This window comes from Dermochelys coriacea, chromosome 1 (genome assembly GCF_009764565.3).
Source record: "Dermochelys coriacea isolate rDerCor1 chromosome 1, rDerCor1.pri.v4, whole genome shotgun sequence".
NCBI lineage: Eukaryota > Metazoa > Chordata > Testudines > Dermochelyidae > Dermochelys > Dermochelys coriacea.
Genome location: NC_050068.2, coordinates 242,533,015 through 242,560,876, shown reverse-complemented (window position 1 = coordinate 242,560,876; position 27,862 = coordinate 242,533,015). Strand labels below are relative to the sequence as shown.

General features: G+C 41.0%; 1 protein-coding gene across 1 annotated transcript in view; it reads left to right on the top strand.

Moving 5' to 3' along the window:
* Positions 1-27,862, top strand: part of ERC1 (ELKS/RAB6-interacting/CAST family member 1) — a 563,466-nt gene that overhangs the window by 470,670 nt on the left and 64,934 nt on the right. Inside the window, 1 exon segment of the mRNA XM_038395866.2 lies at positions 712-856. Within this exon segment, the coding sequence (XP_038251794.1) occupies positions 712-856 (145 nt within the window).

Sequence of the window (27,862 nt, the reverse complement as noted above, 5' to 3'; positions counted from 1 at the left end):
TCAAGCTAAATGACTAACTTAATAAGCTAAGTGAATTTAAAAGCAAAAGGTTTTTCTCAACATAAGCTTACAGCAGTCTGTACTGGCTGAAAAGCCCCCCAGCCATGATTCCCCCATCCCACCCCTAAGTTCAGTTCTTTGGGAGTCATTGATGTCATGAGCAGAGATGAAAAAGAATAGTGAAATCCAGCATTTTCCTCTCCTCTTTATAATTCAGTTTCTTTTGCTATAAATATCCTTGCTGGGTCATGGTAACAAAATAGTCTCTTGTGGACGTGAGGTTTAAACTGTCCCTGTGATGGACTGTAAATTTCTTGATTACTCCTTCCTCCCTGTTGGAGAATGTCTGCTTAAGAAGGTGATAGCCCTTTAGTACCTGGCTGGGGTGTGTATGTGTCTTTGTCTCTGAAAAACTGATTTGGGCCTGCTTTTCTTAACCTTGGAGCCTGTTATAACAATGTTATACAGTAGAGTCTTGTAACTTTTCATACAGTGTTACCACATACATTTTACCAGTACAATAATGTTCAGCAGATTATGATTTTTCAAATCAGACCTCAAAAGACATACTTTGTAAAATATATATATATATATATATATATATATATATCCTAACCTTATAAAAGAGTGAACATGGAGTACAGGTTGCCAGAGACACCCCTTACTTTTTAAGGACACCAGTGTATTATTATATTCTTTTTTTTTCCACAGACAAGAAGCTCTTCTAGCTGCCATCAGTGAAAAAGATGCCAATATTGCTCTGCTAGAGCTTTCATCCTCTAGGAAGAAGACCCAAGATGAAGTGGCTGCACTGAAGCGAGAGAAGGACCGCCTGGTGCAACAGCTCAAGCAACAGGTGGGAAGGGACAGAATCAGGCATGTGGGCTGGTGGTATGGGATTATTATCGTGGATTATATAACTTTATCCACTAAAAATATACTGCCTTGCTGTGTACTGGGACAGAACCAGGGATGCTTTCTGTTCAGGGATTTCTCCACTTCCTCCTTAGAAGGCACCAGCGCTTTAGTGACAGTGGTTTTACACTTAACATTTAATACTGAAATAAAATATTTAATGTTCACATAGTAAAGTTTGTTTTTTGACTTTTTAACCAACATTAAATCAGTTTAGAAACTGATTTTACAATTTCATAACATTCAACTTTACTAGTATAGTCATAAATACTGTCACTTTCTAGCAAGATGGCATTCTGCTAGCAAGAGACTCAAATGTAAAATGCATATACCCAGTTTGATCGTGGTGGAAAGTGCTTCTCAACATGTGAGCTTCCAGAGTGTCATATTGAACAATAATGGAGAGGAGTAGCTTTCTATTAAGGGCATGCATGTCTTTATACGACAACACTGGCCAGACTTGTGAATCCCTTTGCAAAACAGAGAGGGACTCTCGGGGAGGTCTTTTAGGGGAGGAAGTAATGTTGTGTCCCCGATAGTATAGTGGGCCTGAATAGATCCATTGAACTGGCTATGGTAGAATGCAAATAGTGTCTTTCTTTTGACTTTGACGGAAAGCATTAGTTGTTTGTATAATTTCGTAGCTGTTGATGATGTGTGTACAGATTGACTTTGCTTAAGAGAACACCATATACAGATTGTTTATATTTCCTCAAATCAAAAATTAATCCATAAATGGATAAGCCCCAGTTTACTTCCCAACAAGCAATTCCTGAGCTCTTCAGCCATTCAGACTAAGCAAGACTTTCTTTTATTTAAAACTCTTCAGTGGAGAGACATAAATTCATCGAAGGAGGAAGGTACATTGGTTCAGAGAGATTTTGTAGCAATTCTCTCTTTCGACTTTGCTGTCTGCCTCCCCCGCACTTTATCATGTTCCCACCCACTCAAGTTGCTAGTGTGTTATTGTGAAAGAGAAGGTAGGAGTCCTGCCAAAGACATTTTGGTTCTTTAATTTGTGTGCACTAAAGCTTAGATGGGAAAGAGGCATTTTAGAAAGAAGATATGGCATCAATGTTTTTTTTTTTATTTAAAGCTTCTAGTCCCTGAATTGCAGGAATGTGCCTCAGTATAGAAACACTTCCTAATGAAGCAGTCAGCATTGACCAGGCTTTCCAGTAAATGGAGCTGCCTGCTTAGGATTGGTTGTCAACTTCCATGAAGGGATTTCCTCTATCATCAGAAGCAAGGGAGGCGAATTGGAGGGCAAGGGTCACCAACTAATGTAGTCCCAATTTACTTGCTCCCAAAGTAGTTTGTCTCCATGAAACAATGGTTGGGAGGCTGCTTCAGATGAGGGGGCCAGGGCTGATGCAAGAAAACAGAGCTGAGGGTTGTCTAACAAAGTCCAGATGTGCTGTGGTGAGTGCCAGCCAGTGTGTTCCAATTATAAGTCAGAGAGAAGCCCCTGCAGTGCGTGTCAAGCGGGCACCCGCACTGGAATTAATGTAAATCAAGAGAGCTTTGGCCTCCTTTAATGCAGTTCATCCACCAGCCATTTGTCCGAGAATGGCCTGTATTTCTGTGATTCATTTGCTTCTCAAACTAAGATTTAACAAGCAGCATACAATAATTATTGCAGCTTAAAGTCCTGGTCCACAGCTGTGAGTCGTAAATGGAAGGCATATGAGTATAGGCTGAATTTTTCTTCTCTGTTGGCTCAGAGCATGGACCTTTGAGGTTTCTCTGGGGCAAGGTCTGTCATTTACTATATATATGTACAGTGCCTAGCACCACAGAGCTCCAAGGCTGGTTGAGATCTCTAGGCACAACCACAGGTTAAATGTTTAATAATAACAAGGCTATTGCTTGGGGGTTCCAATTCATGGGGTTTCTCAATTCATGAGCATGGGAGTTCAGAGTCAGATTGTTATTCAGTTGGAATTGTTTGAGAAGCATCATATATATTGGTGGTACTGTATAAATATTTAATAATAACTTTCATTCCCTTTTGATTACAGTGGTATCAATAGGTTGGCTCAATAAATTGATAAAGGGATCTCAAACCTTTCATATCTCTGGTGGATCACTGGTTTGAATCCAGTTCAGGTTGGTAGTGAACAGCTGTTGTAACCATCCCTTAGGTGCTTAAAAATAAGTATTCTGCAGTAATTATCTAAATCAGCAGTTCTCAAACTGTGGGTTGGGACCCCAAAGTGGGTCGCGACCCCATTTTAGTGGGATTGCCAGGACCAGCATTAGACTTGCTGGGACCCAGAGCTGAAGCTGTAGCCTGAGCTCCACTCCCACCCAAGGTGTCGGGGCTCAGGCTCCAGCCCCCTCCTGGGGGCATTTAATAACTTTGTTGTCAGAAGGGGGTCGCGGTGCAATAAAGTTTGAGAACCCCTGATCTAAATTAACATATCCGCTTAAAACAATGACACTGGGGTGTTTTTGAGTATTACTGGATAATGCTGTAGCATGTTTTATAAAAGATCTGACCAGTGCTTGGCAATCATTTTATTCCATAGTGGACAGAGAGATGTCAATATCACAAAAACCACCACTACAGTTTTCTAAGAGATACCTTTGTACTCTTATTGGTGATCTCAGGACAGGTGCCAATGATTAAATGCATATGATCAATGAACTCCCTCTCACCCCTGAACTTCTTCCTCCATGGGAGATCTGAGGCATATTTGCAAGGGTCAGACAGGATAAAAGAAGGCTTACATTGCTGCTTCTTGTGCTGTACCTGTCCTGTGGACAGATGGAGCATTATTAATCTGGCATCTTTCACCAGTATTCAGTACATTTTAATTATAAAAAGATACTAATTGTTGTGTTAAGTGGCATAATATTCACCAAAAGCATTATCGTTGTCCAGGAAGAATTAATCGCTTGCTGAGGTTTGCTCTTACAGCTTTTCTATCCTGAATATCTGTCCAAGAGAAGAAGAAATCCCACCCAGAGGTAGGAGAAGAGAGTTTGTTATTGACTTATAAAAAGATTTCTGCTATTCATGTCAGTTCCCACAAGCTCTGCTCTGGAATGATGAAGGGAGGATGAGATATCCTCCCCTCTGCCTACATCTCTTCCTGCCAACAGCATGAGAAACAGCTGTTCAACCTTCTCACTAGTGGTTCACTGGTCATCCTTCCCATATCTGCCTAGGCAAGGTGATCTTGTTTGCTTCATTAGCAATATGGGTAGGATCCGTCATTGTAGTTGCATTATCCTGTTGAACCACATGACAGTTTAAAAAAAAAAAGAAAGAAGGCAGAAGAAGATGACACTGAAGTTGTATAGCTGACAAAATGACATTCTCAGAACCTCTCCATTTAAAAGCTAAATGTTTCTTTGGCTATTCCAGAGATTAACTGTTGGTGTTGTGTAGTGCCTGACAGCTGATCTCTCAGGGCTTGTCTATACAGGGGGTTAACGCGCTATACAGGGGTGTGATTTCTAAAGCACACTAACAAGTTGCATGTTAATTGTTCCATGTAAACCCTGCTGGTGTACTTTAACATAGTGCTTTTTGGAAAGTACACTAGGGAACATTTAGTGCACACCAGCAGAGTCCACATGGACCGATACGTTAGTGTGATTTAGAAATCATAACCCCAGAGAGTACGTTTCCCACTATGTAGACAAACTCTTGGTCCCTTCAGTAACAAGAGGGCTCTGCCCTATACTCCACACCCTCTGTGTACCTGTAGTGATCTACAATGATGATACTGCAAATGCGGTCAAGTAACCAACCTTTCAGTTATTGCTGTAATACATTTGCAATCACTAGCCCATAGCTACTTGTAGACGTCACAGTGATTTTATGATTGTAGAGGAGGCTTTGGTCGCCAGGGTCCCTGACTTGCGGGTAATGAGAAGAGCAGTTACAAGCCTCAAGCTGCCCAAAATTCAGCTTCTGTGGTTGGTCTGTTTGGCATTTTCAGAAGGTTTGAGTACATAAAATTAAAATCCCCCTGGCCTCCTGTATCTTCCTCCTCCCCTTCATACACAGAGCAGCATGAAATGAGGGGCCATTATTCACCACTCATGGCTCCATCACATAGAAATGAGCCATTTGTGGACAAGCAACACGACTGTAATAATAATACATTCTAACACTTACAGAGCATTTTACATGTCAGGATAGCCATCTAAGTGCTGAAACAAGCCTTTCTACACTACTTTATGCTTCCTCCCTACAAGGATTTGTCTGACTTTCCTCATGAGGCTACAGCATTTCAAAGATTTGATTGGTTTCAGAGTAGCAGCCGTGTTAGTCTGTATACATAGCCAGACAATCCTGCTGTCAGGGTGCCAATGCCTGAGATGATGGGGCGTCCAGGATTTCCAGGTTTATGGATCTTGGGTAGCAGATAGAATACCCCAGGTCGGGGCTCCAGGGGTGTGTCTGTGCGGATTTGTTCTTGTGCTTTTTCAGGGAGTTTCTTGAGCAAATGCTGTAGTTTCTTTTGGTAACTCTCAGTGGGATCAGAGGGTAATGGCTTGTAGAAAGTGGCGTTGGAGAGCTGCCTAGTAGCCTCTTGTTCATACTCCGACCTATTCATGATGACGACAGCACCTCCTTTGTCAGCCAGAGTGCTTCCGCCGACGTGCACGAGCTGAAATTGTGGAAAAGCAGCATCGCTTACCCCATAACCTCAGCCATGCAGAATACAGTGCCATCCACAGCCTCAGAAACAACTCTGACATCATAATCAAAAAGGCTGACAAAGGAGGTGCTGTCGTCATAGTGCTAGCCACTATGGATGTAGAAGCCCTCTACACCAACATTCCACACAAAGATGGACTACAAGCCATCAGGAACAGTATCCTCGATACTGTCACGGCTAACCTGGTGGCTGAACTTTGTGACTTTGTCCCCACCCATAACTATTTCACATTTGGGGACAATGTATACCTTCAAATCAGCGGCACTGCGATGGGTACCCGCATGGCCCCACAGTATGCCAACATTTTTATGGCTGACTTAGAACAACGCTTCCTCAGCTCTCGTCCCCTAATGCCCCTACTCTACTTGCGCTACATTGATGACATCTTCATCATCTGGACCCATGGAAAAGAAGCTCTTGAGAAATTCCACCATGATTTCAACAATTTCCATCCCACCATCAACCTCAGCCTGGACCAGTCCACACAAGAGATCCACTTCCTGGATACTACGGTTCTAATACGCGATGGTCACATAAACACCACCCTATATCGGAAACCTACTGACCGCTATTCCCACCTACATGCCTCTAGCTTTCATCCAGATCATACCACTCGATCCATTGTCTACAGCCAAGCACTACGATATAACCGCATTTGCTCCAACCCCTCAGACAGAGACAAACACCTACAAGATCTCTATCATGCATTCCTACAACTACAATACCCACCTGCTGAAGTGAAGAAACAGATTGACAGAGCCAGAAGAGTACCCAGAAGTCACCTACTACAGGACAGGCCCAACAAAGAAAACAACAGAACGCCACTAGCCATCACCTTCAGCCCCCAACTAAAACCTCTCCAACGCATCATCAAGGATCTGCAACCTATCCTGAAGGACGACCCATCACTCTCACAGATCTTGGGAGACAGGCCAGTCCTTGCTTACAGACAGCCCCCCAATCTGAAGCAAATACTCACCAGCAACCACACACCACACAACAGAACCACGAACCCAGGAACCTATCCTTGCAACAAAGCCCGTTGCCAACTCTGTCCACATATCTATTCAGGGGATACCATCATAGGGCCTAATCACATCAGCCACACTATCAGAGGCTCGTTCACCTGCGCATCTACCAATGTGATATATGCCATCATGTGCCAGCAATGCCCCTCTGCCATGTACATTGGCCAAACTGGACAGTCTCTACGTAAAAGAATGAATGGACACAAATCAGACGTCAAGAATTATAACATTCAAAAACCAGTTGGAGAACACTTCAATCTCTCTGGTCACTCGATCACAGACCTAAGAGTGGCTATACTTCAACAAAAAAGCTTCAAAAACAGACTCCAACGAGAGACTGCTGAATTGGAATTAATTTGCAAACTGGATACAATTAACTTAGGCTTGAACAGAGACTGGGAATGGATGAGTCATTACACAAAGTAAAACTATTTCCCCATGGTATTTCTCCCTCCCACCCCACCCCCCACTGTTCCTCTGATATTCTTGTTAACTGCTGGAATTAGCCTACCTTGCTTGTCACCATGAAAGGTTTTCCTCCTTTCCCCCCCTGCTGCTGGTGATGGCTTATCTTTAGTGATCACTCTCCTTACAGTGTGTATGATAAACCCATTGTTTCATGTTCTCTGTGTGTGTGTATATAAATCTCTCCTCTGTTTTTTCCACCAAATGCATCCGATGAAGTGAGCTGTAGGTCACGAAAACTTATGCTCTAATAAATTTGTTAGTCTCTAGGGTGCCACAAGTACTCCTTTTCTTTTTTAAAGATTTGATTGTTTCTCAAGTTAATTTCTTTCTTTGGGGAATGGGGGAGAGGGGAAATTTTTTAGACTCTAGAATAGCCTCCCCCCAAAATATTAGTTTTCCATAGTTACTTGTTGCCCTGGAAACCCAGCAGTTTGACATCTGACACAAACTCCTCCTATGAACTTTTCCGAAATAAAGTTCCACTGGTAGAGATATTTCTCTTTGTAATAGAAGAATGTAAAACTGGGTCAGAAGAGACTGACAGACAGGCAGTTTCCACTACTATGTAACCACATGAGTTTCCATATTTTTGGCAGGTTTTTATTAACACTCTCCCTAAGGAAACTGTACAGACCCTTTTAGAGTTGCAGATAGACCCTGTTTTGCTCTATCTGTCTAAGACTATGTCTGCTGTTAAAGATTACCCCATCAGAAAATTAATTCCCTTTTCAGCTGCCACAAAGAAAATTGATGACATATCACAAAATGCTGTTACTGTGGTAGCAGGTGCTCTTTGAGATCTCTGTATATTCCCACTTGTGAGATGGTGCCCCTGCAATTGTGAATGCGTGGAGGTAACTCTCAAACCATAGTTACAGGTAAGTAACCTTTCCTTCTAAAAATGGTAACATTATCACTGTTACCATGTATCCCAGTCAGTAGAACAGCAGGTAGGTCCAAGTGTAGAAAAGTTGGTGAGACTAAAACATCTTCGAAGTTCCAAAAGACCAAGCTACTGCTGACTTTGATTCAGGCCATATAATTGTGGCCCTGTCAAAGGATGGCAGTAGGTGATCTAGAAAGTACACTTGAATTTTTTAAATAAGTTGTTGCCATTGTTTTCCCTGCATGGAATAGAGAGAAGTTAAAATAAATGTTTAAAAATAAGTGGCTCAGGGAATTTGGATCTATTTGTTTAGATATTTACAGAACTTGTATATCAGAGTTCCCGCCATTTATTGGATAAAAATGAAAGGTCTTTATGGTTTCTGGATGACTGTTCAGCCTGTTCAGAACCACAGCATATGCACAGACTTATGTCCTCTTTATGAGAAAAATTTTAGGCAAAAAAGAAGTATTGTGAGAAATGTTGTTGGAGGCAACAGTATTGTTGCCCAACTGTAGTACAGTCACAACCTCATCTTCATCTAGGGAGTAGCTTCAGTGTAAAGCGTTCTGTTCTGTTCAGTTCAGGTTCTTATACCACAACCATCACCAGATATCCGAGCACTGCAAGTACAGCTATTTCAAGATTTGAACTCACTCCTTTGACATATGAAAAAGATATTTCAGCTGCCAAGATACATAGTATTTGTAGCATGGTTTTAAGTGTCCTGACAGTGGAGCTGGCATAGGAGGGGGCAGACAGACATTGAGGGAAAGCACTGTATTTGTATACATCCCATTCAAGAAGCTATTGAAGTAGGAACATAAGAAAGTTCTGGCTGAAATGAGTGTAATTGGCTCTTATCCAGAGCTACTGGCTGTCCAATCATGGCTTTTGTTGTAGGCCTGTAATCCACACAGATTATCAGTCATGGAGCTGTTTGTTTACCACTCTTTGCTCCTCGGTAATTGTTTCTGTCTAGCAGGGAGCCATGCTAGGAGCAGAACCAGGGAATCTGACAATGGCTCATCTGGCACGGTGAGCCAGATTGTACCATACCCTTGAACAGAGCTTACTGAAGAATAGCAAAACACATATTTACTAATGAAAAACAAACCACCCTCACTCACGTTTTCCAGGGTTGTTTTTTTCAATCACTTTTAGATCATTAGTTACCAGTGTTTATCAATGCTTATGATCTAGTCATGAACAGTACAGAAGAAATAAACAATTCTATTCTGATTGGGATGACATAATCAAATCTATACCCAGTGATGACACATCGCATACTTCTCTGGACTTTAGTGCCAGAGTTTAAAAAGACAGTGAGGATTGAAGTGATGCAATAAAGAACAATGGAATTGGAAAAATGAACAGCAGTGGTTTCCTCCCACTCAGTAAATGTGCTGATCACGAGCTCGTTATTATCAACAAAATCTTCAAGCAAGCCAATAAATATAAAACTTTGTGGATGCATCCGAAATCAAAGTACTGGCACCTGATTGACTGTCATTATGCAGCAAAGAGACATCAGGAACATGAAGATCACCAGAGCAGTGAGAAGAGCAAACTTTTGGATCCCCCACAGCATGATCAACGAATCAATGTTGTACAGATTAAGCTGAAATTGGACATAGCAAACTTGAGACATCCATTGCATCAATAAAACCGCAGGGAAACGTAGAAGAAAATTTGATAGCATTAAATCTTCCCTAATGATGCACTTGAAAAGTGGAATGTATTAAAATCTAGGTAAAAATCAAAGACAGCACCAGGATTAGTTTCATGAAAATGGTGTTGAAATCCAAAATGTACACAAGGAAAATACAATGTGTTTATGTCTTGGCAAAATATCAGTGAGTCAACATCAAGCAAAGACAAATTCAATTACCTGCAAGCCAAGGCTCAAAGACAGCTTCGTGTTCTACAGGGTAACTGACTGGAAAAGACTGAAGAAGAAATACAGCATTATGCCGATACTAACTAAACAGTTATTTTATAACTCACTGAAGACTGAGGACCATTTATGGTCCTTCAAATTTTGTGTCAACTCCACTGAAGAGTTTAGATGTATTTACCTTAATCAAGGACCAGAGAGGCATCTCTGAAAGATGGACACAGCACTTTACTGAGATACTCTGCCATCTTTCTATTGTCAACTACAGGTTCAGAAGAACCCAGGACCCCCAGCATGAAGAAATCACCTAGCCACCTACCTTTTGAAGAAGTACAAAAACAAATGAAGTCAGGTAAATCACCAGGCAAAAACAACATGCCAGCTGAAATCTTCAAACTTGCAGGCCTCAACACTGTCAACCATCTATATGAAATTATTAAGGCTATATGGGAAACTGAGAAAAGTCCCCAGGATTTCAAAGATACCTTTATTTTTGTAACTATAGTTGTAACAAATCTGACTGCAACAACTACCAGGGTACCTCCCTCCTATCTGTAGATGGTAAAATCCTTGCTTGTATTTTGCTCAATCAGCCTGTTGAAACAGTATCAGAGAAGTTTCTGCCAGAGACCCAGTATGGATTTAGATCAGTTTGGAGCATCACAGACATAATTTTTGTTGAGAGACAGATTCAGGAAAAATTAATTGAACAAAACATGGAACTATATGCTGTCTTTATTGACTTTAAAAAAAAAAGAAAACAAAAAAGCATTTGACACTGAGCAAAATGGCCTCTAAAAATTCTAGAAAAGCTTGGATGCCCCATCAAATTTGTTAACATCATACATCAAGTCCACAAAGACATGACTGGTCAAGTCCTCTCAGATGATGGCCTCTGTAAGTCATTCCCCATATCTAATAGGGTGAAACAAGACTGTGTGCTGGCATTGGTTCTCTTTGGTCTCTTCTTTGCAGTGGTTCTGAATCACACAACAACCTTCAAAAGGATATTTACATAAGATACAGAACTGGTGGATAACTCTTCAGAAGTCCTTGAGAAACTCGTATGTGAAGCCCTTTTTGCAGATGATTATGCTCTATTTAGTCATAGTGAAAGTAATCTACAGCTTATCCTTGTTAATTTCTCAGAGGCAACTAAACAGTTTGGACCCACTTTCAGCCTGGAAAATCCTGAAGTCCTGTTCTGACCAGTCCCATCAGCCAGTATCACTGAACCAAACATCACCTTTGATGGTACAAAACTAAAGAATATCAATCACTTTACATACCTGGGCAATACCATCTCAACTGACAGTTCCCTTGGTCAAGAAAATGTCAAACAGAATGCAGAAGACAAGCCAGGGTTTTGGAAGTCTTTGCCATAGGATACTCAACCAGCATATCTTCATACTGTTAACAAACCTGATGATATACAATGCAGCAATGATAGCATTCCTTTTATATGGGTGTAAAACATGGCACACTGCATACACACCAAGCAATTTGAAAAATTTCACATGCAATGTGTTTGCTCTATTCTGAAGGTCTGCTGACAAAACAAAATGTCAAACATCAACATCCTTGAAAGAGTAGAAACAACCAGCATCGAGGCAAGGATTATCACACCTCATCCTAAGCGGACAAGTCAAGTTGTCAGAAAGGGTGATTGTAGACTCCTGAAAAAAGCCCTATGGCAAGCTGAAACTCAGAAAATTCAGGAAGGGCAGTCAATGTAAATGCCTCAAAAACACCCTTAATGAGACTCTCACCTCATAAATATTGATAACTTCAAAGACACAGCCAAGGGCAAACCTAAATATAGAGCAACTGTCAATAAAATTTGTAAACACTTTGACAAAGATGCAAAAAACTGATAGAAAAAAGGGCCAAGCATGATTGACAGTCTTCATTGGGAACCTAGACATTTCTGTGTGAGATCTGTTTGCAACCTTGCTCCTCAGACTACACAGCCACAAGAGAACACGAGAGATGCCACAATGCCATACAGCAACATTCAATGCTGTGTCAATAGTTTTTTCTATGGAAGCGATTTACCTTGCTATGGAATTAACACTTACTCTCTCTCCTTTGCCCTCCTCGCTCCAGCATTACCCTTCTTCTTCCTTTTATATTATTAAAATAAAACTGTGTACAAGTTAATTTCTTGCTGCCACTGACTTCAGGTCCCTTTACACCTACTCTCAGAAGAATATGCTGGCAAGCCAGGCATGTCGTCTGTACTTCAACTAGCAGTCAAGTCTGTTGTTTGTAGTGATTCCATAGCTTTAGTTGAGGAAGCAGGTTCATTACCTCGCTGAAGTATTGAGGCTTAATAAATTGTTTGTAAAGTAATTTTGTATCTTCAGATGAAAGACATCATAGAAGTGCAAAGTATTATTATTAGCTTTGTTTTCGGTTACTTGTAACTTTTTTAAAAAAATATTTTGGGGGCTGAAATTTCCCATGTTTGCTCTCAACCCAAAGAAAAACTATTTTGGTTTATTACAGATATTGCTCTCATTCATTAAGATTTTTACATGGCTGCAGTATAATTTTAGTACAGCATTTTATTTCTTCAAAGCCCCATACAAATACTAATTAATAAAATAATTCCTTACAACACCCAGTGCCACTTAGATATCTGTATATAGCTTATGTAACACCCAGTGCTTCTTCTATAACATTTTCATCACAAAGCCCTTTCTAAAGTGAAGTGTAAGTATCATCATCCCTAGTCTACAGATGGGGAAACTGAAGATACACAATGAAACAATGGAAGAGTCCAGATTAGAACTCAGGAGTTCCTGTCTCCCAGTCTGGTGCTGCGGCCGTTAGACCACACTGCCTTTCAGCTATAACCATCTTACTGGTTCTTGACAGCCCAAGAAATTGTACCCTAAAAAGTCTATAATGGGAAAGAAGCACAGATTTGGGGAAAGTGGTAGAGCCAAGAGCCTTGAAAATGAGCTTGGCTCTTCTAAGAGTTTATAGAGATGACATGGAAATCTGAAGGTCATATTCTTCAGTGCCTAGCACAATGGAGTCCTGGTCCATGACTATGATAATACAATAATAAAGAATAATAATACTGTGAGATCAGTCATTTTGAATTGTAACTCTGTAGTTTGTGAATGCATTCTGTTACTATCCTTGCACAAACCACACCTATATTGTATATTTGGCTAGCACTTTGTTGCGCTTAAATCATGGGAATGCATTATAGCAGAGGTTATCAACCTGTGGGTCACAACCCCCGAGCAAGTAACAGCCACCTTCCCTTTTTCTTTCTTTCCTACCTTTTTATATAACAAAAAATATATTTCCAGCCCTTATAGTTATAGAGAGAATCTTGAAAGTTTAAACTGATGCAATGGTGCCTGCCTGAAATTATACTCTAAAAAGTATGAATTGCTCCCATTCATCTCTGTCAAGGAGTCAGCAATTTGGTGATCGTGGAATTTGACACCGTTCCACTAAGCCACAGAATGCAGTATTTTTGCCAGGGAGTTCACCATGTTGCTGCAGCCAGGAGACCAACATTTTGTTTTGTCTCCCTGCCCAGATGGGACCTGCTACAGCTGCCTCCTGTTTTCCACCTTTCCCACAAGGGGAAGCTGATTGGGTTACAGTGTGTGTGCCATGGAGCCAGCAGAACAGTGGCAATCATCCTCCTCTCTTCCTTACTCTTTTCTCTGTTTTGTGGATCTGTGCTGCAATCTAACTTTCCACTCTGGTGCACTTGGACCAAAGCACATAACAGAATGCTTGTCACCTACCAGGATATTTCAAAGCAGTTTTCGCAGTACCTGACAAAGGATTCTTAGACAAGGTAGGTGAGGTAGTATCTTTTATTGGACCAACCTCTGTTGATGCAAGAGACAAGCTTTTGAGGCTACACAGAGTTCTACAAATAGCGAAAGCTACCAAGCTTCATGTAATTGGGGAAACTTTGATTGTGCTTTGTGTCTTGGACATTATACTGGGAACTGCTGCCACCAATCAGGTAAAAACAGTTTCCCTCTTCAGTAATGCAGTTAACTGATGAATTAATGACATGGCTGCAGATGTTAGGAATAGCTGTTTAGAAGAGTTCAGAAGATCCAGTTCTTGTCAATACAACTGGATAAAACTGCAGATGTCTTCTTGTGCCCAACTTTTAACATTTGGCTGGTTTGCTTGGGAATGGTCCATATACAAGGATTTCTTGTTTGCTGCGTACTGACAGGATGCTCCTCGGGGGGGGAAATTTTTGAAGCTTTTGAACAATCAGTTCTTGCAGCTGGGTTGGATAGGCATCACTGTGTATTTGCATTGATGGAGCCTGAGCTTTGCATGAAAACTCAGCAACTTTGTGACTAGAACCCAATCTTGCCTTTTGAACATATTGTTCAGTGCACTGGGAAATTATGGCAACAAAGTGGATACCAGTGGAACTGAAAAAAGTGCTTGATGAGACTTTAAAGTTGTGAATTTTTTTAAAAGTAAGCCCGCCAATCCATGCCTCTGTCTTATTTTGTGTGAAGAAATGAGCACTCATTATCCACATCTCCTCTTCCACACTGAAGTTTGTTGGCTTTTATGTGACAAAGTTTTGAATCACTTGTTTGAGCTCACAAAAGATACAAGGTTTTCTTAGCTGAATTTGGCTCAAACCTTGCTGAATACTTTACTGATCAGCTTTGGAATTCTTAAATGATTCTTTCAGGGGTGGAATATGACATAGGTTCTCAACCTATGAGTTGCAACTCCCTGCATGACTAAATGGGACGGGGGATGCCAGCTAAAAGGAAGAAGTGCAGTCTCAGAACAGTCATGATATGGAAAAATAGGTACTGATATGGAAAAGCTTGAAAACCACTGTATTTCAGGATTGGGGAAAATAAATGGGATCTCATCTGCTACAAGGCAATTTTATCAGAAAAAGTTCCCATGTTCTGTCACTTTACACATCAGGATTGCAACCAGATGCCCCTCTGTGGAGAGACAGAATGTATTGTCTTCTTCTGAAGAATTGTATTGTATGAATAAAGCTGAGTGGAAAAGGTTTTGGTTCACTTACAGTTTTGAGAAGTTAAAAAAAAGATATTCTCCTTCCAGTGTCCTCTGCATATTGCCACTTTCGGGATGCTCCAACTGGTTCTGCTTGCACATTAGAACTACAGCTAGCAGTAACCATTGGAGCGAACCATTGGGCTTCACTAGCCCCTCCCTTCATTGAATGTTGAGCATTCCGGGGCGGAGGTATAAAAGGGCATGGTGCTCCAGCTGCCACAGTTCCTTCTAACCATGACCAGCTGAACAATCTGTGTGTGGAGCTCTGGAATTCTTTCAGATCTGTGATTGTTAGCTAGTTTTAAATGTTAGCTATTACACAGTTAAACATTGCTAGTAGTTAGTTATAATAATAGTATAGTTACCTGCTTGGTATGGAATCAAAGGAAAAAAACAGTTTCAAAAGATATTTCTTGTCCAGTGTTGTTTCCAGCATCACATACACATGCTAGATTCTGGCATTACTAGATGAAGGATGTTCATCCTCAAAGTGTTCAGTTTGCTCAGTGTTCACATCTAGAGCAATGAAAGAAAGGCCAAATAAGTTTCAAGAAATTCTGTTGCAAGAAACACGAATAGTGAAACCATCTATTAGAAAGAAAGATAGGCCTTCTTCCTCTGCCTCTAATTCTAAGAGATCCGGTGATAAAGATCAGAGAAAGAAATTCTCTGAGGTGTTGGCAATTATGTCTAGAGCCAGTCCTGTTAGTAAGGACTTGACTAGTAAGACAGATGTGACTACCAAGTTCTTGGTGGTGTCAGGGACTTCAAAAAAAAGTCACTCCATGGGAGAAAGATTCCTCTAACTCAGATAGATTTAAGGAACTGATGCTTGGTGTATATCATCATGGGAAAGTTGAGGAGATATTCTTCCTCAAATCCAATACTCTTGGATTCAGATAAGCTAGTTCTGAAAGTTAAAAGTAAGGAACCAGTGGCACAAGGGAGTGACGATTGATGCAGCACCACATCAGATAATAGTCGATTCATAGATCAGATCTGTCCTAGGGTCAGACAAAGCTCAAACTAGTGAAAGTAATGGAACAAATGTGTGTGTCTCCTGAAGGGAGAGGTCATGTGGAGGAATTTAGATTTTCTTTTTTTGCTTCCACCACTTAAAATGCCTTCTGCTTCCCCAGAGAAGATTTTTTTTTTCAATTTCTTTAGCCAACCAAAGGTGGTGTTGTCTCCAGTTCTTTCTGAACCAAGAATAACCTTGGCTTTCAAGAGGCATCTGGATCATGGATCACATCTGCTCATAAAATATTATAAGCAGAGGCTCCCATATGCCTCAAATCCATCTGTACAAAGATATGTACAATCAGATCTGAGTACGGATTTCTGGCCAGACTGGTAAATACCACCTTGAATACAATGGCCAGAATGGCTTTCTCCAGTACATTATCAAGAATTCCCTATGTATGGAAATAGACTTTTGCCACTTAGGTTCAGAGAGGGTGTGCATCTACCACATCTGAAGGATATGAATCTTACAGGATGAGTCAGCCTGACTAAATTTCCTACAGCTGTGAGGGAAGTTTTATCACAGGAGGAGGAATTAATGGAACTGAGGGAGTCATATCCAGACTTGGGAGTTATGACATCCCCAAATAAAAATGTGGGGGACAATTCAACCTCATCACCTTCAGAGGATGTAGTTGGCATTTCATGAGTTAGTGGATTGTATGGCAGAGATATTGGATATTCCCTTAATTTCAATTGAGAAATCATCTCGTCCAATTTTTCATATACAGAAAGCTTCATATACAGGAAGCATATACCAATTTTTCATATACAGGGTTACTTTCCCTTATTGGAAGGTTTTTTTCCAACCAGCAAAGGCAGGCTGGGAATAATTCTTCATCTTCTCAACCATTACTGAAGAAGGCTGACAAATTGCATCAGCTTCATAAGGAATGTCTGACTGTGTTCCACACACACGTCACCCAATTCATTAGTCCTAGAAGCAACATTACAAAGATCAGAAGGTGCTCAGGTACACACCACTCTTTCTTATAAATAGGGTCCTACCAAATTCATGGTCCATTTTGGTCAATTTCACGGTCATAGGATTTTAAAAATCGTAAATTTCATTATTTTAGCTGTTTAAATCTGAAATTTCATGATGTTGTAATTGTAGGGGTCCTGATACAAAAAGGAGTTGGGGGGTTGCAAGGTTATTGGGGGGTGGGGTTGCGGTAGCATTACCCTTACTTCTGTGCTGCTGCTGGGGTGGCGGTGCTGCCTTCAGAGCTAGGCAGCTGGAGAGCTGCTGGCCAGGAGCCCTGCTCTGAAGCCACCGCCACTGCCAACAGGAGCTCAGAAGTAAGGATGTCATGGTATAGTATTGCCACCCTTACTTCTGCCCTGCTGCCTGCAGAAATGGGTCCTGAGTCAGCAGCCACCACTCTCCATCCACCCAGCTTTGATGGCAGCAGTGCAGAAGTAAGGGTGGCATGATATTGCCACCCTTACTTCTGCTCTGCTGCTGGCAGGGCGCTGCCTTCAGAGTTGGGCACCCGGCCAATGGCCGCTGCTCTCCAGCTGCCCAGCTCTGAAGACAACACAGAAGTAAAGATGGCAATACCATGACTCCCCCCACCCTCAAATAACCTTGCAACCCCTCTGCTACTCTCTTTTGGGTCAGGACCCCCATTTTTCATGGCCATGAATTTGGTAGGGCCCTATTTATAAAAAGGGCAAATGCCCAGGTGTCATTGTGAGAAAGATGTTCTTCCAACACTTTAGCCATGTGTATCTTGAATTATGAAGTTGTCATGGCAAGGTATCAATATCATCTATGGGGTAGGATGTTACCATTTTTTAATACTTTACCTCAGAAACAAAGAAGATTGGTGAATGCCTGCTCATAGAAGGACAGAATGTTACCAAGCAGCATTTGAGAGCAGCATTTGATTCTTCAGCTGTTTTAGCTAGGGCAGTAGCTTCAGCCGTTGCTTTAAGATAGCATTCATGACTCAGATGAGTAGGCTTACCCCATGAAATGAAGATGAGGATTGAAGATCTGCCTTTTGAAGGGGAAGGTCTGTTTAGCATACAGATGGATGAAATACTAGAAATAATTTAAAATGTGAGATCTGCAGCTAGATGTCTAGGTTTCATTCCTGTGAATAAGAGAGAGTCTACAGCTGTAACTTTTAGGTGTCAAAGACAGTATTCATCGTCTTCTACGTCTGCTCCTTAACAGAAAAAATTACTGTCATCAGCCTCAATATCAAGCCTCTGAACATTAACGGGAGAAGAAATTTTATAAGCCTTGTACTAAGGTGAAGAATTCTTCTGTTTCGTCAACTGTGGTTCCTACAAGGTCTCAGATTTTACATAAGGCTATGGAGTTATAAACCGGTCTGGTTGGACAATTTGGGGACTGTTTGTCCCAATTTTATCAAAAATGGAAGTTAGTAGTATCTGACAGGTGGATCCTGGAAGTTATTGCATGCGGCTATACAATTCAGCTCAAGACTCTCCCCTCACCACAACCCCCCTATGTCATCCCTGACCAGGGATCGAGCTCACTTTGGTTTACTAAGAGCAGAGGTTCAGTGTTTACCGAAGTTAACAACAATGGAGGTGGTATCACCAGATTAGAGAGGGAGAGGTTTTTATTTGTGTTATTTTTTTTAATCTTAAAAAAGACTGGGGGTCTTCACTCTATTTTGGATTTAAGAAAATGAATAACTATATAAAAAAGTTTAATTTCCACATGTTATCTCTAACTTCTGTCATCCCTTCTCTTTCCCTTCAGGATTGGTTTGCAGATCTAGATTTAAAAGACATATTTCCATATTTCTGTAAGACCTGGTCATTTAAACTACCTATGTTTCAGGGTAGGAGAGGAACATTTTCAGTACACAGTCCTCTTTTTGGTTTGTCCCACAGTGTTCATAAAATGCCTATCTGTAGTAGCAGTATAGCTAAGAAAGACGAGGATCTTTGAAAGACAAAGTAGTAGCGCACCTTTTCAGTTTATGGGGTATCTGATAATAGAACTGTGGGCATCCAGCAACAACAGGGAGTGTTAGAAATTTTGCTAGAGACCAGACAGCGACAGGGATTCAATATTAATGTATACATTTTCCCCCATTTCCTCTCATACAGAGAGTGATAAACAAGATAAGACAGGACAAAGCCAGTGTAATTTTAGTAGCGCCAGTATGGGCCAGGCAGCAGTGGTATCCAGACTTAATGCACCTGTCAAGAGGACTAATAGAGCCTCTACTGCTAGTACAGGACTTGTTGAAAAAACACTGGATGGTTTATCATCCAGATCTTCAGTTTCTTCATCTAACAGCATGGGGAATAGGACTCTAGGGTTGTTAGAAAAAAGTTGTTCATTAGATGTGCAAAATGTATTGTCGCATTCCAGGAAAGAGTCAACACAAAGATGTTATAGTCATAAATAGAAAATATTTTTATTGTGGCTTTTGATGTAGATCCATATGCAACACCAATTAGTTTCATTTTACAATATTTGTTATACCTTAAGAAATGAGCTCTCTCACTATCTTCAGTGAAGATTCATCTCGCAGCCATATCAGCATACAATGTACCTGTGGACTGAAAAATTTATTTTTAGTAATAATATAGTTAAAAGGTTTTTAAAAGGTCTCAGTAACTTATACCCTCCAATAAGGCATCTATACCATCTTCGGATTTAAACATAGTGCTCTCGCAATTGATAAGACCTCACTCTGAGCTTTTGGGAAGCTGTAATTTATTTTTTTGTCCATTTAGACAGTGACTTTGATAGTCATTGCCTCTGCAAGGCATATAAAGCAATGCCTACACTATAAATCATTTTGGTATAATTTATATTGCACAGGGGTGTGAATAATCCACACCGTTGAGTGACATAAGTTATACTAACCTAAGCACCGGTGTGGTCAGTGCTGTGTCGGTGGGAGAGCTTCTCCTGCCGACATAGCTATTGCCTCTCACGGACGCAGAAGTTAGTATGCCAACAAGAGAGCTCTCTCCCATTGACTTAGAGCATCTTCACCAGAAGCACTAAAGGGGTGCATCTCTGTACAGCTGCGCTGCTGTAGTGTAGACATAGCCAAAGTGAATTACATGCATTAATGGCTGATCAGCCATTTAGTTTTTCACACGTTTCTTTTACACACCAGTGTTTTTACCTAAAAGGATCTCGTGTTTTCATATAAACCAGTCTATAAAATTTTACCGGTGTTCTTTCCCAAACTTCATATTGAAGAGGGGGAGGCTAAACTACATACTCTGGATGTTAAAAGCCTTTAGCTTTTTATTTAGACAGGGCTGATAAAGCAATTTAAACAGTCCCCAAAGTTGTTTGTCGCTTATAAAATAACAAGATGAAAGTAGTACTGCATGTAAGTACTTTATTCAGTTTAATGGTCAGAGAATTCCTTGAAGTCTTTACACCACGACTGGAGGACTTCAATAGCTCAGACATAGGTGAGGTTTTTCGCAGGAGTGGGTGGGTGAGATTCTGTGGCCTGCGTTGTGCAGGAGATCAGACTAGATGATCATAATGATCCCTTCTGACCTTAGTATCTATTAATCTATTCCATTAGTGTGAATATACAGAGTTCATCATGAAGAAACCTCAGTTATAGATAAGTTTCAGAGTAGCAGCCGTGTTAATCTGTATCCGTAAAAAGAAAAGGAGTACTTGTGGCACCTTAGAGACTAACAAATTTATTAGAGCATAAGCTTTTGTGAGCTATAGCTCACTTCATTGGATGCATACAGTGGAAAATAGTTATAGGTAAGTAACCTTTTTAATGGGTCGAATGAATTGTTTCATTTTTGACCATTTTTAAATGTCTTTGAATATTGTTTTAAATAAAATTAAAAGAAATTTTGAAAGGAAAAGTCATTTCAAATTGAAAAATCAAAACATTTCATTTTAAAATGTCAAAATAAAATGTTCAGAGTTTTTCTGGATTTTATTTGTTTTTTTCCAAAATTAACAATTTGGCAAAACCAACAAAAACAATCATGAAACATTTAGGTGTTGCCATATCTGCATTTTTGGCAAAAAACTTTCAGCCAAAAAATTTCACCCAGCTCTATGTATGAGCCCTAAAAATAGCTGGATGTAATTCTAAGAGGATCATGGATTATCATTGGAAAGTAAAGATGCCATACCAGAACACTGGGCACAGGGTTTCAAAAACATCAGCCCACCCTTCTACCACTCACTGTTTCATACTGGAGCCATAAAACAAGGCAGAAGTCGGCAATTAAACATAGCTGGTTAAGAGGCATAACAAGCTTGTGACTTTAAAACTGTCTCTTAAACCAGTGATTCAGTAGCATGGGGCCTTACTGGGTAACAAAAGGAATGATATACCATCTTTAGCCATCAGTAATCTCCAACCATCTCCTGTCATGCTTTTTACATGCCTACATATAAACTAGATCTGAATTACAATTCAATAACATGTTGATGCCTTTATACCCGTTTAGGGGCTCAAACCATGTTTTTGAACAAGCATGTTTATATAGCATCTTTCCATAGTATAAAGTACAGCTTCTTAATAACATTTCCTAAGTAGAGTATCACAACACACATTACAGTAAGAAACTGTCATAATGGCAGGGTTGTCTCTAGACTTAAAAAATAGGCAAGAGGCAAACAAAGTTATCAAGGAGATTGACTTGGGAGACATGACAGAACTTTCTCTAGATTCTTGCTGAAAAAACAAAGGATAGAGAGAGAATAGTAGTTGGCTAGTGTGGAAGAGTGAAGTGAGAGTTATTTCTCCAGAAAATTGTGTGAGGGAAAGGGTTGGGAGGTAAAGGTAATATCATCTTTAAATGAGACAGAAATTTAGTAGAAAAATGCAAAACTAAAAGACAGAGAGATTAGAAATCTAGGCAAGAAATAATAAAATGAGATTGAGTTGGGAAAAATACAAAGTAATACATATGGGGGAGAATAAACCAAAATACAGATATTCAGCAGGTTGCAGAAATCTGGAAATTAACTGTGAATTTGCAATGCAGTATGTCAGGCCCTCCCCTCCCCCCTCCCACCCCAAACCTGTTCAGTGTTGGGCTATACATGTGACAGGCATCAATCATGTCACAGAGCAAGGGAGTGATAGTTCTTCTTTGAGGCATGTCCCTGTATGTGCTCCACTCCAGGTGTTGGTGCATCCCTTCTCCTTTGCTCTGAGAGTTTTAGTAGCAGTGCCTGTACAGGTTGCGCATGCGTGGTGCCTGCCTTGTGCGCCATTGGCACTTCATCTAGCACGTGCAACCCAGACCCCTCAGTTCCTTATCAACCATCCCCGGCCTGAGACAGAGCTCAGCAGCCCCATTAAAAACCTTTGTTTCTACTGTTAGATAAGTTAGTGAGGGGGTCAACAAGCATGTGGACCAAGGGGATCCAGTGTACTTAGATTTTCAGAAAGCCTTTGACAAGGTGCCTCACCAAAGGCTCTTACGCAGAGTAAGCTGCCACAGGATAAGAGGGAAGGTCCTCTCATGGATTGGTAACTGGTTAAAAGATAGGAAACAAAGGGTAGGTATAAATGGTCAGTTTTCAGAATGGAGAGAAGTAAATAGTGGTGTCCCCCAGGGGTCTGTTCCGGGACCAGTCCTATTTGACATATTCATAAATTATCTGGAAAAAGGGGTAAACAGGGAGGTGGCAAAATTTTCAGATATAAAATTACTGAAGATAGTTAAAACCCAGGCAGATTGCGAAGAGCTAAAAAAGAATCTCTCAAAACTGTGTGATTGGGCAACAAAATGGCAGATGAAATTTAATGTTGATAAATGCAAAGTAATGCACATTGGAAAGCATAATCCCAACTATACATATAAAATGATGGTGTCTAAATTAGCTATTACCACTCAAGAAAGAGATCTTGGAGTCATTGGGCACAGTTCTCTGAAAAAATCCACTCAATGTGCAGTGGCAGTCAAAAAAGTGAACAGAATGCTGGGAATAATTAAGAAAGCGATAGATAATAGGACAGAAAATATCATATTTCCTCTATATAAATCCATGGTACGCCCGCACCTTGAATGCTGCATGCAGATGTGGTCATCCCATATCCAAAAAGTTATATTGGAATTGAAAAAGGTTCAGAAAAGGACAACAAAAATTATTAGGGGTATGGAATGGCTTCCGTATGAGGAAAGATTAATCAGACTGGGATTTTTCAGTTTGGAAAAGAGATGGCTAAGGGGAGATATGATTGAGGTCTATAAAATCATGACTGGTATAGAGAAAGTAGATAAGGAAGTGTTTGTTTACTACTTCTCATAACACAAGAAGTAGGGGTCACCAAATGAAATTATTAGGCAGCAGGTTTAAAACAAATAAAAGGGAGTATTTCTTCACCCAGTGCACAGTCAACCTGTGGAACTCCTTGCCAGAGGATGTTGTGAAGGCCAAGACTATAACAGGGTTCAAAAAAGAATTAGATAAATTCATGGAGGATAGGTCCATCAGTGGCTATTAGCCAGGATGGGCAGGAATGGTGTTAAATTAGATAAATGCCTGGTTCACCAGGATTTAAAAGATGCACGTGCAGAGAGGCAATGCCTGTGTTATTGGGCACACTCAATGTGTTTGTTGCCCAGGGGAAGCTCATATTCCTCAGAAATGTGCCCTTTGTAACAAACTGGGGGAGGGGACACAGAGATAGAGACCTGAGGCTGAAACTCATTTTGATGGAAAAGTTATTAAGACCAGCCTCTGACCCAGGTCAGGAAACCTCTTCCCGGCATAAGTCACAATCTCTACCAAGGTCTCCAAAAACCAAAAAATTCACAAAAAACCATCCTCTTCGCCTCATAGAGAACAGACCAGCAGAAAACAGTCCCCGACTAAATCACTCTCATCAGTGCCGGCAGCACCGCTGCTCAACACTTATGACACTCTGGGCATTTCTGGCACTGCTCACGCGGTGGCTGCTGCCGGAACCTAGTGCTCCAGTGTGGAGTCTAAGGGCTCTAAACTGCCCGTCTCCACCACTACACCGTCAACAATGCTAAAGGAGTCTGCACCGACAACTGCTTCGATTACAATGCCACAGCTAATGCTGCTAGTGCAACAGCGCCAACACAGACTGTTGTGGACAACAGTGCTCCGTACGCTGCACTTCCAATACAGTCAGCACCTTACTCTTTGGCCCTGAAGCTCTTGGTGCCGCACCACTTTCTGCATCAGAAGGATCTGTTGTTCTCCTTGACTCAGTGGCAGCGAAAGCATCACTTCCACGAGACAGATTCAATATGATAAAGACATTCATATCCACAGTGAGGACAAGCCCACAGATTACAGCCCACACATGCCTCCAACTTCTGGGCCACATGGCAGCATGCATATTTGTGGTGAAACATGCGTGGTTACATATGCCCTTCCTGCAAGGATGGTTAGAAACCGTCTACAGATCAAACAAACGTATTAAACAGATGATTAATGATGCCTCCCAAAGTCAAGGAATCACTAACCTGCTGGACTCAACCACACAATGTGTTCTCAGGGATCCCATTTACACAGATGATAACAATGGATGCCTCCCTCATAGGGTGGGGAGCACACCTGCAACATCACACAATTTAGGGGTTATGGTCCACAGCCAAGACAAAGCTACTCAGAAACCTGCTAGACTTCCATGCTGTCCACAATGCCTGCCTCCACTTCCTACCATTCACAAGGAACCAGAACAGAAGAGTAATGACCAACAACATTGCTTGCATGTTCTATATAAACAGGCAAGGGGGAGCCCGATCACACTCATTATGCACCAATAACAGATGTAATTTTGTACTGGTGCTCAACAGAAGTCATGGATTCTCTTTCCTTAGGTGTATAACTTTCCCTTTCCACTCTGTTCTACTGAGATCAAAGACATTTCTTTACCAGAGGAAAGATGCTACCATGTGTTGTTTCTATAGGGGAGAAAATGTTGCAGGGGGGCGAGAGAGAGAGAGAGAGATCTACTGTCTTCTGCCTGCGTGGGAGACTCTGAAGATTCTCCTGCCATTTCCTTTCCTAAGTAGGAAACTTAAGCTTATACTACCACATGCCCCATGCAGGGTGGAGCTTTTCAAAATTTTTCCATTAGAACAGAAATACTGTACTCTACTCCTCTAGCATTGTTAGGAATTTTCTGGTGAAACGGTTTTGTCTAAAAATGCCAATTTGTTGAACCTGAAATGTTTTGCACAAATGAACATTCAATGAACCAGGCAGTGTTCCAGCAGAAACCTCCCTGCTTTCCTACCAGCTCATCTGGTGGGTTGCTGGAGACCCCAGGGTTCTAGGGTCTGTGACTCCAAGGTAGACCCACCTCATGGACTGTCCTGGTTCCAGGAAGCTCAGGGCATCTAGGATCGGCAGCTCCAATGTGCAGACAGACTGGGACCCCAGCTTTTCAGGTTCCATATTTCTGGGGCAGCTGTATCACATAGATTGCCTCTGAGTTGGGAATCCTTTGGCTTCTAGGGTCCCCAGCTCAGCGGTAGCCCTTGTACGTGGAGAGGGTCTAGACTCCTGGCTGCATGACTCCAGGAGTGTGGTGAGTCAGCTACTCCAAGAGTCAGGCAGCCCAGGGAGCCAGCTGGCCCAAGAATAATCCATATGGAGGGGCTGCCCAGAGTTGTGGCCCCTCAAAGCCCTGGTAGCTGTTATCTGGCAGTTTCATTGCTGCTATTCAGTGGTGGGCAGCAGTGAAACTGGCAAGAATCATGTTAATGTCAGAGTCCCAGGAAGCACGTTTCATTTTGGAAACGCCATATGTTGGAGTTTCTGAAATCCCCTTTTTTTTAAATTTCCAGTTTGCAATTTTTTTATTATTTTTTTTTGTTCTGCATTCAAATGAACCCAAATTTTGAAACACTGAAATTTCCTGTGAACCAGAAATTCTGCATTTAGGCCAGCTCTAGCTGCTTCTAAGTGGGTCTCTGTTGAAATAAATTACTCCTGAGAGGAGAAGGTGACATGATTCCTCAAATCCAGGGATATCAAGGTGGTGGGAGAGTTGCTTCCTCATTGCATTATTGAGTTAGGCTTCATTCCCTGGAGTCTCTTCAGCACCCAGAAATGGCTTTAGGAAGTAGGTCAAGATTAGATTTATAATGGAAGCAAGCTTTAGTCTTAAATATCAAAAGTCTTCCTACTCTTGCTCTTTACTGCTAGTGGGGGTATCCAAAGCATGATTATCATATGGTCACAAGAAGATGGTTGGTCAGCTCTAACAAATTATTTCAAATGTAGAGAAAATGACCTTTGTAGTAACATACTGCATGCCCTTCAATTGCTAATAGTCTAGAAGGAAGTTTACATCTTAACTTTCATAAATTTTGAATCCCTAAATGTACGATGAAATCATTATCACAATATTGATGTCTGAAGGGAGCAGGAGGTCTCTTACCTTGAATTCACTATGAAGAACAGCCATTTTGCTAGTTTTTTATGTCTTATTGTTTGACCTTAATATATGACAGGACTTTGCCCTTTACCAGCCTCCAGATGTCTCTTTTCTAGTACCTTCACAAACATTCATACAGATGTTTAACTGCCAACCCAAGCTGCATTTCATGCAAACATTTATCTACTACTGTTTGGATAAAAGAAACAAAGGGAGCTAGCCCATTTGGGCCTGCTTATCTTCTCCATAAATTCTAAGGCATGAGTTTCCCAGGTATCTGTCTTATTTTACAACAGAGATACTGCTAAGCTGTTCTTTTCTGTTCACTGGGAACTTGGAATTTATATAGTTAATTTCACTATTTGTGCCCTGATTAATTTTTTTAACAAGTTAAAAACAAACCTTTTCCCAAATCAGCCTGTGACTCAGCTGTGGACTCTGATACTATGCCAGAGTGCCTCCCAGATTTTTGACAGATAAAACCATGGCTTTACTTCCATTACCTAAACCAGAACACCAAATTTCTGCCAACTGCTTACATAAATGCTGGTTTAAAAAAATTGATATCCCATAAGAAAACACACATGTATGCATTGTTTAAAACTTGGAAGACTGCAGAGGTTTACTTGCTCTGTGGAAGTAATCAGTAATGTATCCTAATGTTTTGGGGAGATTTTTAAATCTATTTTGTGTGTCCCTTTAAGCCTCTTCTTAGTATCACAACTAAGAGGCAGCTTAGGTTTCAGTGAGTTCTGCTTGACTGGAATAAGAAGAGTCCAGAGGTTGAGAGCTGAGGGGAAATCTGGACTCAGACCAGTTTCTCTTTGTCCATCTGTTCTGTCTTTCTCCTCATCATTTCCAGATGTTTAAAAATACTTCTTCAAAATTTTGATATAACTCTTCCTTTCCTCTTCTCCACCCTTCCCAACCATCAAACCCTGCTTGTCCTTTCTATTGTCAGCCTGCTGCCTTTTATGATACTATGGGGATTTTATAAATCTTTTGACTTCCCTGATTCCTCTCAAGTCCTCTGGCTGCAGTGTAGGTTTTCTGCCCCTATCTTTTTGTTCCTTCATCCCTACTTTTTCCTCTGCTTTCGTCAGTGCTGAATGATTTGTTTCATTGCTTCACATAGGCTTACTGACCTCAGGCTGAGTAACTCATTAAGGATAAAACAGCAGAGGCAAGACTGAATGATTGATTTGATTTTTCATCCCATGTTCCAAGGATCTCCTTTTTATGCGGGTGGGTCTACAGGACAGGTGGACTGTATAACCCAGAGCTTGCTCCAGGACTATCTTATCATGTCCTTCAACTCTATGAGTGGGCTTCTAATTGATGAGAAAGGGTAATATCCTGCAGTTTGTAGGAAGGAGCAGCAGATTGGAAGTAGATGACAAGATGGAACACTGGCTGATTTGCAGATGCTTTAGAGCAAACTCATGTGACCAAACTGACGCCTGTCCCCACTCTTTTCATGTGGAAAATGAGAGAGGAGATCTTGGTAAAAATAAGTCAACACAAGCACAGTACAGAACTTG